The sequence below is a fragment of the Choloepus didactylus genome, chromosome 7, assembly GCF_015220235.1.
Source record: "Choloepus didactylus isolate mChoDid1 chromosome 7, mChoDid1.pri, whole genome shotgun sequence".
NCBI lineage: Eukaryota > Metazoa > Chordata > Mammalia > Pilosa > Megalonychidae > Choloepus > Choloepus didactylus.
The window spans coordinates 78,073,087-78,089,715 of NC_051313.1; the positions used below are offsets into that span (position 1 = coordinate 78,073,087).

Genomic DNA, 16,629 nt, shown 5'->3' on the forward strand with positions numbered 1-16,629 from the left:
ACCATCCTTGATTTGATATGATGCCCAGTGTCTTATAATGGCCCCTTAACTCCTGCTGTCCCAGCAAAGCCCAGATACCCTCCCTTGACTTTGCAAGATAATCAAATACTCTCACCTGTCAGCCCTGGACTTCCCCGGAGTAACTCTTTGCTGCCCCCACATGTTTTGAATCAGCTCCTTCTGCAGCCTAAAGAGACAATCTCTTGCTCTACTTATTTCAGTTCTTGGGGTACATCTTTGTTCGTGGCTTCCATATCCCTTCACTGGCAAAAGAAGAGCCACGTAGCATGGAAGAGAAGCATGTGAACCCTCTGTGTCTGTTTCTATCCCCTAATCTCATATTTGCTCTCAATTCCATCATCAAGAGTAAACAAGTTGAGCATTTTTTAAAGTTTCTCCCTCCTTCCACTCCTTTTATCCCAATCAGAAGAAGGCAACTCTTCCCTAGAGTCCTCTTCAAGGTCTTCTTCCCTCCAATGCCATTTTACATAAATTTAAGTAAAGGGTATATGTAGAAGCTCCCCTGCTTCTGGTAAAACTTCAGTGTGAAAATAGTAATGTTTATGAGCAGAAACTCTCTTACATTTTGAATTTCATTCTTTTATAGAGAAATTAACAAGGTTCTCAAAATGTAGATATACAGTGGTTTTATCCCCAAAAGGTAGGATCTTATTGTATACATAGATTGAATCATATGTTTAAAGTAATGAAAAATGTTATTGTGATCACATAGTCATCTTCATCAATCTATTGAGTAAACAGATACTACAATATTAATTATTGATTTAGTATGTTAAACTGTTTTAGATAACTTATAATCAACATTTTTACTCCTTCCATGATTATTATTATAGTCTTTAATAAGTCCCATGGTGAATAATGTGGTTCTAAATATATAAAGCACAGTATTACATCACCATAGCCTCTTTTTCTTTGGTAATTAATACGTAGGGTAATAGTGCTAAGAATGAAACGCATAGTATGTTTAGCGCATCACAATTAATACATTTCAAGCATTCATACATCTTTTCAGGAGAAAAGTAATAGTGCTGATGTCAGTTGGAACAAAAAGAACCCATCTTCTAAGAGAATTAGGAAGATTTGGTCAAGAAGGTAATAATCACATATTTTGAAATTTAAAATAGCCAACTATTTACAGTTAAGAAGCACTTTGTTTACATTATCTTGTTAGAACCTGACAAAGTTCTGTATTGTAAGGACGGGCTGATGTCCCCACTTTACAAAGAAACTGAGTCAAGGAGATTAAGTAACTGTTGGAAAGAGGTTGCTTCCTTCTTCCACTGTATGCTTTTCAGAAATTTGCTGAAGTCTGTCATCCTCTGGCAGCCCCTCCTATTCTCCTTGTCATGGTAGGATCTGACTTTCTAATTACTTCACTTCAGCTTTAACATGACTTTGGAAGTTGAGGAGATAAAGAGTGAGAACTGGGAGTCATGTTTTCTTGTTTCTTCCTCAAGAATTCATCATGTTGTAGTTAAATAGAAATAAATATTCAGATACAACTACAAGTTAGTATAGTCTGAGCTACTCATAAAATAGAGGAAAAGAATCCATCCCTTTTTTGCATAGAATTCCTAAATTTACTTGTCCATATGCTCCTCTGGCTATAGCACCAATCAATTCTGAACGTGAATGGGAAGATTATCAGAAATAAAATGGAAACCACTGTCCTACCTTTGTAATAAAACAAGGCATTTTCATACAAGATTCTGATGGTGATTTTGGTTCTTGTACCTTAAGGAATGTGTAACAGAGCTGGAAATGGGCATTGAAAATGATAAAGAAGATACCATTTAAGGTCTTTTCAACAAATGGGGCTGGGAGAGTTGGATATCCATATCCAAAAGAATGAAAGAGGACCCCTACCTCACACCCTACACAAAAATTAACTCAAAATGGACCAAAGATCTCAATATAAAAGAAAGTAACATAAAACTCCTAGAAGATAATGTAGGGAAACATCTTCAAGACCTTGTATTAGGTGGCCACTTCCTAGACTTTACACCCAAAGCACAAGCAACAAAAGAAAAAATAGATAAATGGAAACTCCTCAAGCTTAGAAGTTTCTGTACCTCAAAGGAATTTCTCAAAAAGGTAAAGAGGCAGCCAACTCAATGGGAAAAAATTTTTGGAAACCATGTATCTGACAAAAGACTGATATCTTGCATATAAAGAAATCCTACAACTCAATGACGATAGTACAGACAGCCCAATTATAAAATGGGCAAAAGATATGAAAAGACAGTTCTCTGAAGAGGAAATACAAATGGCCAAGAAACACATGAAAAAATGTTCAGCTTCACTAGCTATTAGAGAGATACAAATTAAGACCACAATGAGATACCATCCCACACCAATTAGAATGGCTGCCATTAAACAAACAGGAAACTACAAATGCTGGAGGGGATGTGGAGAAATTGGAACTCTTATTCATTGTCGGTGGGACTGTAGAGTGGTTCAGCCACTCTGGAAGTCAGTCTGGCAGTTCCTTAGAAAACTAGATATAGAGATACCCTTCGATCCAGCGATTGTGCTTCTTGGTATATACCTGGAAGATTGGAAAGCAGTGACCCGAACAGATATCTGCATGCCAATGTTCATAGCAGCATTATTCACAATTGCCAAGAGATGGAAACAACCCAAATGTCCTTCAACAGATGAGTGGATAAAGAAAATGTGGTATATACACACGATGGAATACTACACGGCAGTAAGAAGGAACGATCTCGTGAAACATATGACAACATGGATGAACCTTGAATACATAATGCTGAGCAAAATAAGCCAGGCACAAAAAGAGAAATATTATATGCTACCACTAATGTGAAATTTGAAAAATGTAAAACAAATGGTTTATAATGTAGAATGTAGGGAAACTAGCGAAGAGAGCAATTAAAGAAAGGAGGACAATAATCCAAGGAGAACAGATTAGCTATCGCGGGTAAATTTAAGGTTCTGGGAATGCCCAGGAATGACTATGGTCTGTTAATTTCTGATGGGTATAGTAGGAACAAGTTCACAGAAATGTTGCTATATTAGGTTACTTTCTTGGGGTAGAGTAGGAACATGTTGGAAGTAAAGTAATTATCTTAGGTTAGTTGTCTTTTTCTTACTCCCTTGTTATGGTCTCTTTGAAATGTTTTATTGCATGATTTTTTTATTTTTTTTAAATTTTTTTATTTTTTATACAGCTGCTTTAGGAAAAAAAAGTTTAAAAAAAAAAAAAAGGAAAAAATATGCAGAGCCCTCTTGAGGAGCTGGGGGAGAGTGCAGGGGTATTGACCTGCCCCACCTTGATGGTTGCTAACATGCCCACAGACATAGGGGACTGGTGGTTTGATGGGTTGAGCCCTCTACCACGGAATTTGCCCTTGGGAAGACTGTTACTGCAAAGGAGAGGCTAGGCCTCCCTATAATTGTGCCTAAGAGCCTCCCGAATGCCTCTTTCTTGCTCAGATGTGGCCCTCTCTCTCTAGCTAAGCCAACTTGAAAGGTGAAATCACTGCCCTCCCCACTATGTGGGATCAGACACCCAGGGTAGTGAATCTCCCTGGCAACGTGGAATATGACTCCCAGGGAGGAATGTAGACCCGGCATCGTGGGATGGAGAACATCTTCTTGACCAAAAGGGCGATGTGAAAGGAAGTGAAATAAGCTTCAGTGGCAGAGAGATTCCAAAAGGAGCCGAGAGGTCACTCTGGTGGGCACTCTTATGTACAATATAGACAACCCTTTTTAGGTTCTAATGAATTGGGGTAGCTGGTGGTAGATACCTGAAATTATCAAACTACAACCCAGAACCCATGAATCTTGAAGACAATTGTATAAAAATGTGGCTTATGAGGGGGGACAGTGGGATTGGGGGGGCCATAGGGATCACACTCCCCTTTGTCTAGTTTGTGTATGGATGAGTGGAAAAGTGGGCGAAGGAAACAAACAAACAGACAAGGGCGCCCAGTATTCTTTTTTACTTTAGTTGCTCTTTTTCACTTTAATTATTATTCTGGTTATTTTTGTGTGTGCGGTAATGAGGGTGTTGGGGATTGATTTTGGTGATGAATGTACAGCTGTGTAATGGTACTGTGAACAATCGAATGTACGATTTGTATGACTGTGTGGTATGTGAATATATCTCAATAAGATGAATATTAAAAAAAAGAAGGTACCATTTAAGGAGAAAAAAATGGACTCTAGACTGAAAAAACGAAGGCCTTGAGAAATGTTATAAAAATCTTGAAAATTATTAATATTACAGATAAGGTAACAGTAGACTTAGGTGAAAGCCCACATTTTGGAATACTAGACACTAGTGCTTGAGTTGAAAGAAATAGTTAAAACAAATGTCTTTTAAGGAAGGGGAGCCATAGTTTGGAGTTAGCTGACAGCTCTATAATTTTGCGTTTTGGTACTAAACATCAAGGGTAGTAAAGATATGGAGTTTATCTCTCTGGGGGAATATTCAGTATGAAACAATAAAAAAATTCATAGAATCACAATCACCGGTGGAAGGGACCTTAAATATCATTTGGTCTAAACTCTCACCTAGAACTTAGATTTTAAATCACTTTACCAAAGGATTTAAGTAAATTCGTATATTCACAATGGGTAAATGGTAGCAACTAGGGTGTTGGAAGGTGTGTTCCTAATCTTTTATGGCTATTTTTAAGACCCATTGTCTTTTTTGTGCAATCAGAAATTAAATCCTCAGTGGAATTGACCATTGGTCTGCTCTGATTTAAAATTTCATTCTTGAAATAAATGTTCTTAAGAGCACATTATGAAATTTCTAGAGAAACTATTCAGTATTAAATGTTACATCTGGGTGGGGAAAATATATCTTATAAAATTTCTTTTCTGCACATGCAGCAAAAAGGCATCTAATGATGGAGCTCTAACAGAAGCAGTAGTAACTCGTTATTAATTCAGCACCTGCTGTGTGCCAAGTTCTGTATTACACTTTTTATTATTTATATCTGATTTCATCCTGACAGCAACCACATGATAAAGTTATTATGATCCCATTTTATAGATGATAAAATAAGACCAAAGCAATACTAATAACTTGCATAAATCACACAGCAAAGCTGGGATTGGAAACTAAATCTGAGTTCCTTCAAAACTGGACTCTTTCTGCTATACCATGCTATGAAATTTATTTCCATGTTTTAATTCAACTTCTTATCTGCTTGATAGCTTTAATATTTATTTAATTTCCTCTTATGTTCAGGTCATGTAAACTTCTAACCAGCAGTGCAATTTTTGCACACAAGATTATTTGGTGCAGTTTACATTTAAGGGCTACTTTTTGATTAACTCACAATTAAGGACAAAGTCTTTTTCAGAATGTCATTTGTGGAAATGCCATATGGATATTGTTCTGCTGTGATTCCTTCATCTGTCTAGCCAGAATGTGACTAATCAGAATAATTATTAGGTGGGAAAACCTATAATCTTTATATAGGTTTGTGTTCAATACACTTTCCCAGCTCAGTGACTGTTCTACCTCTGGCTTCTCTGCCATGTTTGAAATAATTCCAAAAAGAATCAAGCCAATGGCAAAACAGGGTAGAGAATTATCATTTAGGCAATTTTGGTTTTATGTCCTCCTTTGTGTTAGGCCCCGGAGACACTGTGCAGAAGCTTGTCTGTGGCCAGAATGGAGGTGACTTTTCTCAGCATTGGATACAGGGAAAACAGAGAACTTTTTATTAAATTATTTGCCTTTATTTCATTTATGTGACATAGGAATGATGAAGTATTTCTTCTTTCTTTGTTCACTAGAATATTTAGAAAATACAAATAAAAAGAGAATAAAAGCAGCTGATAATCTTCTACCTAATATTTTAGTGCCCTCTTCTAAGCCATTTTATTTTGGTTTCTCTTTTTTTTTTTTTTTTTTTTTTTTGTTATCCAAGTACCATATGATCAAGTCTATTTCCTAAGCTTCTATAATGATTTTACTTCTGAAGATTGTGAGTTCTGCTTTTATTCTACTGCTGTTTCAGAGAGCAGAGCAGATCATTTGATTTATTTACATTTCATTATGAATCAGCATCTCAATTTATTATACTAAAGACAGTACATTCCATGTCTGCACTATAAGTCTTCATGTTTCACACATTAAAATGGGAGCTTTAGGAGACAGCTTTTACTTCATTTGATTTAAAAATGGAAAAGAGGTAGTAAATTGTTATCAAAGTTGCCAGTTCACCAAACCTTCATCATCCCCATTTTTCCATTTTCAGATGCTATTCTGAATTTGCCTTCCTGCCATTCCACAGGCCACTGAGTTCACAGCTATGGGTTTCTTCTTTCAAAACACACTTTTCACCTTTAGCTTTGGCTAAAGCATTTGTGAGGGTGATTTAAGGGAGAAAGATAATGACACCTTCCTTTCTAAGAACAGAAAATGGAAATACATTTGAACTGAGATGGGGGAAGATTAGATTAGATAATGCCCAGAATTTGTATTCAGTTGGGTTGCTGGGTCTTTTAACTGTGTGGAAGAGTGGCTCTCAACCTTAGAACTCTGGGTAACTTTAAAAAGTGCAGATGAATGGATCCTTGCTCCAAAAATTCTGATGTAATTGATCTGGAATATAGCCTGGGCACTGGAAATTTTGATGCTCCCCAGATTATTCCAATGCAGCCAGGAATGTGAACCAACATTTTAGAAGATGCTGTATATAGAGATAACATGGGAGCACTTCTCACTTGAAGATGAACAACAGTCTATTCACCTTGAGGTTCCTTCAGTAAAGAGCCACCATTTATAGATGTGCAGTTGTGCCTTGCACGAGGGTGCCTAGCAGAGGGGTGAATAAGGGCTGAAATACAGCCCAGTCTTCCCTCACTAGTCAGATTGCACCCTGACTCAGGGCTGTACCTCTTGGATGAAGAGGATGCCTTTTTCTAATTTCCACAAAGGCACTGTAGAAGCTAGTCAGACATTTGTTGGTGCTTATGTCCTTTTACCTTGTAGGAAACACATTGCCTTTCCTTTAAATTTTTTGTGACTCTAAAGTTCTAGCTAATTCCAAGCCACTAGGTTCTTCAAAATTAATCTGGTTCATTTTTGTCTTGAAATGAGTGCATCTATCCATGGCAGAGACAACATAGGAAAGAATCTGCAAATTCTAGTCTGTTGACTTTCCTGTAATAACTTAGTATTTAGCCATCTGAAATGAGATTAATTTGGAGACTATGAAAGACCAATAAAAGTGAGAACCTCAAGAAAGACCGACTTTATAAAGGTCTTATTGTGAATTCTCAGAGCTGACTGGTTAGCTGTCTTGTTTAGAATACCATGATATTGAGCCAGGTTTATAATTTCAAACACAAACTTAGCATGGCACAGAGGAAAACTGTATTCTATTGTCACAGAATGAAACTCCGATCCCAATGAGTTTTTTCTTCAGTATAAGTTGGAATGAAGTCAGGATACTTCATCACCATTACTGGAAAAATAGCTCCAAGTGTATGCCCAGGTGGGGGTATAGTCAGCAAATGCTAGCTCCATCATAACTAGAGAGCTCATCACTACTAACCAGCATAAAATACATCCAGATGTATTTGCATTATGTGATGGGGAACATAGTCTATATAATCATGTGATTTTTCCAAGAGCCTCAATATGATGCCAAAATTTTGCTAAGAAACCAAAGAAACAACTCTGACCCTACCAACTGGGCTCATCTGTTTGACAGTCTGACTGTTAAAAGGCTTAAGTTTTACTTTCAGTGTGAATTCATTAGACTGAACCCAGCTCCACATGAGTTCCCATCCAAATGTTTCTATGAAAAATGAAGCCCTTGATGGGAAATATGAAGTAACTGATAAAGGCTATTTTTAGTCAATACACATAAAATTATATAGAATGGGGAAATATTTGAATACTACATTGAGAGCACAAACACAAAACTAGAAAATTTTTAGATTGTCATTGGTTTCATAATGCACTGAAACAGGATAACACTACCCCTTCTCAGAATTATTGCTACTTAGAAAAGGCAATTTTTATGTAGTAATATTAGCACAAAACCTTTTTCTACTTGCCTGCTTCCTAGCAACCTGATGCAGAGTATCTGCTTGCCAATCTGCTTTTGGTGAAAAAATAAGAACAGAATACCCAGTGAATTTGCCCACAGCCCTTGGAGAGATGGGGATATATTCAATAAGCTCCGGGTTGATTTTGTGAGCCTGGGATGTAATTTGTGTTGTCACCCATCTGACCTAACTGCTCTTTCTAAACCACAGGCCAGGGAAGATGTGATCCACATGCTGAAGACGGAGAAAACCAAGCCCGAGGTTCTGGAGGCTCATTACGGATCTGCAGAGCCAGAGAAAGTGCTGCGCATCCTGCACAGAGACGCCATCCTAGCCCAGGAGAAGTCCATAGGAGAAGATGTCTATGAGAAACCTATCTCAGAGGTAAAAAATGACACCAAAATTCACCCTAGAAGGGGGAACCTCAGAGTGATATGGTAATCTCCACATTCTTCCATTTGAAATGCTTTAACATTTTATTTCAAAGACGAAATGTTTATAATACACTAATATGTAATGAAAGCTTAACTAAATCATCCATGGTTATAATGTATATGTTTCAATGATAAAAAATTCAGAAGCTTTTTCTTAAATATACTTAAAGCCCAAACTATAATTCTCCACGTGATTGTATCATCTTAATTGCATGCCCTTGCAGTCTATTATTTTACTTCTCTAAGAGATGATGTATGTAAAAATTGAAAGTGCTTCTCAGTTTTAGTATTGAGTTGTCAAGATTATTATTGAAATGGTAACCTAAAATTAAACTGGTTTAATTACTGATATCTATGGTTACAAGGCCACTATATTTTGGTTATCTTATAGAGTTTTATAATTAAGATGGGGTCATGAGTAGATAAAATGTAAATATTGAGGCAAAGTCCCACTGAGTGCTTAGGACAATTCCTTAAGATGAAAGGAAATCTAATAGTGATCTATTTCACATTTTTATATGACTATATTCGGAACTATTGATCATTGCTATTAATATGCCCATGACACAATATTTTAAAATACTCACAATTGTAGAAGTTTGCTGAACTGGGGTACCAATTGGTGGATCTAGCCACGGTGACTCTTCAGAATCCATGTCAAGAAATTCACACAAATTAGTTTCATGAATGAAAAAAAAAAAATGCAGAAATTAAAAGTCTGAAGCAACGTATTATAAATTTAAATTTTAACTTACGTCAAGCCTTTGCACCAGTTCAGTTTGACAGATCTCAGGGCAAGATCAGCTTTAGACAGCAATCAAACAAATTAATGCCTCCTTAATTTTCTAATTTCTACAACAAGGATAAATAGGAGCTCTGTTCCAATCCTTTCTTAAAATATTAGGGGACAATTATTTGAGAGGAAGCACGAGCAAGAAGGAAGCACTCACTTTCCAGTCAGCAGGCTGGATCCACTTTCATATCCCAGATCTACATTTACTACCTGTGTATGGCTTTGGGCAGGTCACTTTAAGCTCTAAGTCTCAATGTCTTTATCTGTCAGGTAGGAGAAACCAGAGTTCCCACCTCTTAGATTTGTTGTGAGGATTTAATGAAGGAATACTTATAAAACTTAATTGAGTGCCAGGCACATACCAGGTATTCAACAAATATTATGCATTACTATTTGGTGGAATATGAAGGTGACAATTGCTTGCACCCTCAATTGTTTCCAAATGTGGAGGAATGTGAGTAATAAAAGATATCTAGAGGTCAAAACATCAGTTTAATCACTACCACCACCATAACAACATCGATTGGAGAAACCAGCTTGGATTAATTGCCTCATTTGGGCTTCCTAATTCTTTTTTCCCAAGTCTAGATCTTAGGATGACTCCTCAAACTGCCCCCCTCCCCAAGAGAGAATTTGGTCTGCAGAGCAGACACACTTACCCAAAATCACTGCCCCCAGCCTACTGAGTTCTATGGATAGGACCAAGAGGGAGGAGTTCTTGACCTGCTTTGAAAAGTAGGCCTGACCTCAAAACATAGAGGAGCAGAGAAAACACCTAGCCAGTGGGCTGTCATCCTGGAATTGGATAAGCTGGACATGCCTCTTGGTTCCTTTCTCCCTTCAACTCAGCAATCAGACGAGTCATCCCTCCCCTGGGGAGGATTGAGTGAGGAGGTGGAAAGAAGGACAGAAGCTACTTTTCCCAATACTGCCAAAATGGTGTATTTCCTGCTTTGTGAGTAAAACAGAATGTTAGAAAAAGGAGAAAAAGTTTTCTTTTACCCTCTCCAGGAATTTGGTCTCTTAACTTTGGACTTAGCAAATCAAGCTCTTGTTAACACCAGGAGCAGGAGTCCTTCTCCCAGCTTCATGAGCTGGGAACCCGAATACGTCACTGCTCCTTTAGCCTCCTGGGACCGTGAGCAGACAGCCTAGCTCTTGTCTGTAGAAGCCATGTTGCATCTTAGGCCAAAAAATGACTGCTTATTCTAATTTCCATACCAAATTGTGCCCAGCCATGTTATCTAATAGATTCATCAGAGGGTAAGTAGTAAGCCTAACATGATGGAACTTCCTCCCTTGCCAAATATCTAAAGAGGAATTAAAGAGCAAATATTAATCCTCTTGTGCTTCCTTGTAAATTAAAGTCCAGGATATCAAAGTTCAAAATTATTAAGCTAAATTCCAAAGAAATCAAGATTTCAGTTTTATTCTTTCTGATTTCTTATTCTGCTCGGCTTTAGCCAGAGGGATCCCAGTCGATTTTCTGGATGGCTTTTGTTTTTGTTTTTATTTTTCCCCTTCAGCAAAATGATTTGGACTCATCAGCATTTCATAGTTGAATTAATACATCAAAAATTTCCTCTATTCTACTTTTTTCAAAGAGGCCAAAGAATTATTAGGATGCATGCACTTATCATAGAACAAACCTCTTGCTCATAAATTTAGAAAACACAAGAAAATTCCCAACTTTGATGTCCATTTATCCCAAGCAAAAAGTTATTCTTTGACCCCAGGGCTTAGTACAATCCAGGCCATATTACTCTTTCTAGAGACCAAAGCAGGGACTTAGTGTATGTCTGAGGGGTGGAGGGTAGCTAAAGAAAATCTTCAGCTACAACAGAATTCCAGTTGGTCTATGGCAATTGCCCACATCAGGACCTGTGACCTTGCCCTCACTTTGGAGAAGTTTCCCAACAAGAGATTAATTATGGGAAATGGGGACTCCTAGATTGGTTGGAGGAATCTATTGGTACATACTGTTGCATCTATGAGTATCATTTGAAACATACCTGTGTTTTTGCACTGTTTAGGAATTTGCAGTGATGACAACCTCATTTAGTGTCTAGGTCATATTTTGCATGCTCAACTTTCCCACTAGCATAATTAAAACTTCTTTGATCTTTTCTTTCAGTCCCTTAGCCGAGGCCTAGGAAGCCTACCTCTTAAAGAGTGGTTTTCCTACTGCCCTGTTTGTTTCAGCTGGAGTACCAGCCCCTTTCCCTGGTGACCCTTTGGAAGCCTGTGTACCTTGGGGCCAAGTGGGGGCTAATCTTTCGCCAAGTGCTACTCTTCCTCAGAACATAGCCTTTCCTCACATTTGAACTTCCTAATTTATAACTCATCTTATTAAAGTCAACATCAGTATTTTCTTCTGCCACAAACTTTTCTGCAGTTGAAAGGCTCAATGAGTTTTGTTTTGTTTTGTTTTGAACATTTTAATTAGTTTCTTAAACTGGTCCCCTTCTTTCTCTATCACCATTTTATGGATCTCAAGAGTTTTTAAATTGGTTTGTTTGCTTTAACTTCTATGCTTTCAGATCCAGATATTTGTTTTTCTAATGTTACCTTGCATATTCTGTATTGTGGGATCTGCTTATGTGAGAGAAACAAAATCATTGAGTTCAGAGTCTGCCAAAAGCATCCTTTGTTTATTACAAATCTTACCTACATTCATATGTCTCAGTTGGAATCCTCACTAAGGGATCTTTTCCCATCAAACCACATCTGTGTTTGGACCAAATCGGCTGTTGTCCTCCTTGAATTCCTTTTTGTTTGTTTCACCTTTCCTTTGAAACCTAGAGCCCCAAGTTTCTTGCATATTTCACTCAGGCTCAGGCAATATCAACCACTCCATCTACAATAACTAGCACCCTAAAACTCACTGTATAATGCTTCAAACATCTTACCCAGATCTTCCCAGATTTTAATTCTTAAGTTTGTCCATATATGGTGCAATGACTTTGAATAGCTGTTGCAGTCTTTAAGGGAAGGACCCCAATCGATCACATGATGGACTCTATATGCAGTTTGTAGCATGTTCCTCAATTGTTTCCTGGATCCTGGCATCGTCTTTGTTTGTGGGGGAGTCACTCTACTCTGTTCTCCGTGCCTCACGTCTCTCCTCTTCTGGTCAGCCATTCTGATTCAACAATGACTAAAACACCTCCCTTTTTTATAGTCCTATCTTTACAAACATTTAGATCCATTTTCCTTTCATATAAATCCAGTTTGGTCTTTAAGACCGCATGCTTCCTCTTAATTAGATTTCTCCCTTCCTGAATTTCTTAATACCTCTTCATTTAGCCATCTGTTCTTAACAGAGCTAAAACCATTTCCTGAAACAAAATCCTTTTTTCTAAAACAGGCTAAAATTTCTCCCTATCTCAAGCCCTTGTACTTCTCCACCAACTTGATTCACTAGAGTAAAACTTCCATGTATACTCTTTCTCAGTAAATTTTGGGCCTGTGGTGTTGTGATGATCTCATTCAATTTTCCTCCCACCTCAGTACAAGGGGAAGCTACATTTCAAAAGTAATTGGGGCCCCATTTCACTTTCACTATTCATTAATAAAAGCTACCATACCTCTATGTTTGAGGTCACAGCTTGGTCCTAAAGACCAAAGCCATGAACCCAGTGAATTTGATTAATGAATCTACAGAGTCCATATCTATGAAAGATGGTCTTCAGAGCTTCTGGACAAGCCACACAGATCCAAGAGGTTATCCCGACATTAGCTCTCCTTGGAGCTCAATGCTGTTCTATACAAAATAAAGAGCAACAGCATCTGGCATAGCTAGATCCTCACACTAATGCTTTGCAGCTGACAAGGAATTTACTGCCTCTGCAGTTTAAAGTCTGGGCCTGAAATTCAAGGTGAGAAATGTAATATACACACCAATGCCTCAGTAGTCTATGAATTAAGAGACAAAATGTTTTCCTGATGAAATCACTGTTAGGGGTCAAGCTGTGCTAGTTTAGGTGAGTTGAACATTGCCCAGAGTCCCCAGCAACATAATCCACCAGTCCAGCCCCAGGACTAGCTGCTGTGAACAACTGGGCTCAAAAACCCACATGGACAGAACTTACTCAAGGCTAAGGCCTAATCCTCCTGTGTAGGCTGAACAGAAGACTTGATATCTTCATGTGCTGTTTTGTTCACCAGATGCCCATGCACTATCTGTCTCTCTGTCAACCACCCAATTAATAATGCCCCATCTTCCTCTCCAGAGTTCCTTGGTTTAGATGGATAAATGATCACCACTGGATTTTCTATTACTTTCCCTCCCAGTCTACACTTTGGAGAAACCCATTTGAGGGAAAGCAATGTACCATCCTAAGACATGTAGAGTAAAAAAAAGAGCAAGAAATGAAAAAGATTGAGTTGCACACACCTAAGCCCTCATCTGAAATACAACATCAGATGTCACCCCCTCTTTCAACAAGTGATGGAGGATGTAAAGGAATAAGAAAAAGCAGCCCTTCCAAATACTTTCAGAAGGAGGGGCAGTAATACTTTATGGAAAAGTAGGAAGGATCAACAAAGGGAAAACATTTGGTCCTTTTACATTTTTGATGATGATGATGTATCAGTAATGCCTGGGAAATTCTATAACGCATGGTGAAAAGCACATTTAGAGAAAGATGGGAGAGTTCTTGGGGAAGATATTTTGTAATATAAGGAATGTCACTATTCCAATGAAAAGAACCTCTTATAGTGACTTTTCCTTTAAGACCACAGAAATTTTTCAGAAGACATAAAAGTATAATTTGCTAATCTCTGATGATCTCAATATTATTAGCTATCTGTTAAACTGGGCTTCTGTATCAGTTTCTATCATGTCACCTGTTCTTAAGCCAAGGGAGCAGAGATATGGGCAGAATACACCAAGGATGATGGAGGCAGTCTCTTTTATTTTGGAACCCAGAAATGACCCATTTATAGTGAAGATGCCATGCACTTATAGAGAGAAACTCAGATACTCTTTATAACTAAAGGGCAAACATGGAAAGCCCAGGTGGCATTCCCTCTGATGCTGACACCCAGCTACTCTACTGGGTTTCAGGGAGCTGGTTGTGGATTTGAGAATGGGTTTTAAATATAGAGCAGTGGTTCTCAACCCGAGGCTGATCCCACTCCCCACCTCTCACTGGGGACATTTGGCAATATTTAGGAACAGTTTTGATTATCATGACTTGGGGAGTGCTATTGGATCTAGTGAGTAGAGGCCAGAAGTGCTAGAACCCTCCACAACAAAGAATTATTTACTCCAAAATCTCAATAGTGCTGAGGTTGAGAAACCATGAACTATAGTTTGAAGGGGGGATTAGAAGTATGAGTTGGGTAGGGAATGATCAATAGTATAAGATTCTCTCCAACTTAATAAATATTTACTGAACACCTACTTTGTTCCAGGCTCTATGCTAGGCAGTAGGAACTGAAAAGATGATCAAGGTATTACCCCTTAAAGATGTTATAGCCTGGCCAAAGAGATAGGCACAAAAATCCCTGTAATTATATTTGATATATGGTCTCTACAAGTTCTGAAGTTCTCACTATATTTAACATTTCTTGAAAAGAAGAGAACTGTGGGTCCTTCAAAACACTTTTCCTAGCAATGCATATTTGTATATTTCCTAGAAATGAAAGCCTTGGGCAAAAAAAAAAAAAAAAAAAAAGGATTGTGATGACAATAATTGTTTCCTGGGGAGAAGTGTGGTACACGTGCATGCTGAGACCTTAATTTTTCTGAAATCAGGAGGGATATTATCCTCTTTCTTTCAGAAAGTTTAGGGAGCATGCATATGTTCCTCTTGAATAAACAAGTTACTGTAGCTAATTTATAAAGCCAATTGGCATGGAGAAAATGATGGCATAGGGAAGAAGCATAGAATACCAACTCTGTGTCCTCCTCTTCAAGTAATAAATCACTAGGTCATTGTAAATGAGTTATTTAGGGTTATATGCAAAAGAAATAAAATATTGAGCTCTTTTTCACATTTGCTTACTCAGCTGGACAGACTTGAGGAAAAACAGAAAGAAACCTACCGGCGCATGTTAGAGCAACTGCTGCTGGCAGAGAAGTGTCACAGGCGCACCGTGTACGAGTTAGAGAACGAGAAGCACAAACACACTGACTACATGAACAAGAGTGACGACTTCACCAACCTGCTGGAGCAGGAGCGGGAGAGGTAATGTGCACACATCTGGATGCTGCAGCCCCTTCATCTCTTGTCAGGATCAGACTTTGGTCCAGTGACACTGTGGACAGGTTCCCAGGGTCTAATCCCAAGTTCTGGATGGTTAGTGACCATAGAGAACGAGACAGACTTTTACCCAGGATTCATACATGAATGTATTTGGAGTGAGAATAAGTAGGACACCACACTACCGTAAAGATGCTGAAGCCATAAAACCGTAAACTTGAAAGAAACCTGGGGATCTTAAATTTGAAGTTGATCAATAACTTATATTCAAAAGGCTTTCAATTAATTTCTATTTGAAATAATCTACTTTTTCTCTTTGGGGTTAAAATCCACTTACTCAGAAAGCTGAATTCTTAACCTTAACCATTTTAAATAAATCCCATTCATTCTTAATGCCAGTGTAAAAAATCTTAATATTTAATTGTGTACAAATTACTTAATGACTAGAACTAACTGCTTAACTTTCTAAGGGTTGCATAACCCTTAAAAATCAGTGTAAACCAAACTGAAACAAAACAGATACTCAGTATATTGAGACTTGAAACCTATACTTGTAAGTAATTAGTTTTTCTAGGTATTGCCACATTTGAAGCAGAGACCCCAAATCAAAAACCTTTGTGATTAAATCTTTTATATTATCCAGTAGTTTTAGCATTTTCTTTTTAGATTTTTTTCGTCTTTCCTCTCCCTCGGCTGAATGGGTATATTTGTGAATTACAGTCTTTGAAAGCAATGACATTGAATCCTGATGCTTTTGAGTTACCAACCACGTCTGCCTGTATTTAGGGCTTGCAAATTGAGAGCCACTTGGGAACAGCTTGACCCAGCTTTATTACTGATTTAGTTAAAAAAAGAGATCTGGTTTTCCCAGATTAATTTACGTTCCAGAAAAAAAGTATCGCAATAAGAGCTTAAAAAAAAGCATGAAACACAGTAAGTTTGTGTTTTTTTGTTTTGTTTTGTTTTTGGTAATATTTACTTTTCAGTGGGTGTGGTACATCCCTTAGGGAAGGAGAAACGGGAAAGAGTACGTTTACAGCTTGGCTGAGTATTATGTATTATACCTACAATTTAAGGTTTCTTTAAGCTTGTATTCTCCTGTAAATTATTGACTTTTTAAAATAAC

The 16,629-nt window shown here is 37.8% G+C and overlaps 1 protein-coding gene across 6 annotated transcripts in view; it reads left to right on the plus strand.

Annotated features, from left to right (window-relative positions):
• FILIP1 (filamin A interacting protein 1) overlaps window positions 1-16,629 on the plus strand; it is a 370,688-nt gene that overhangs the window by 292,983 nt on the left and 61,076 nt on the right. For all 6 annotated transcript variants that reach the window (XM_037843873.1, XM_037843876.1, XM_037843877.1 and 3 more), the window contains 2 exons: window positions 8,278-8,451; window positions 15,310-15,488. In XM_037843873.1, the coding sequence (XP_037699801.1) occupies window positions 8,278-8,451; window positions 15,310-15,488 (353 nt within the window). The remainder of the gene's footprint in view (window positions 1-8,277; window positions 8,452-15,309; window positions 15,489-16,629) is intronic.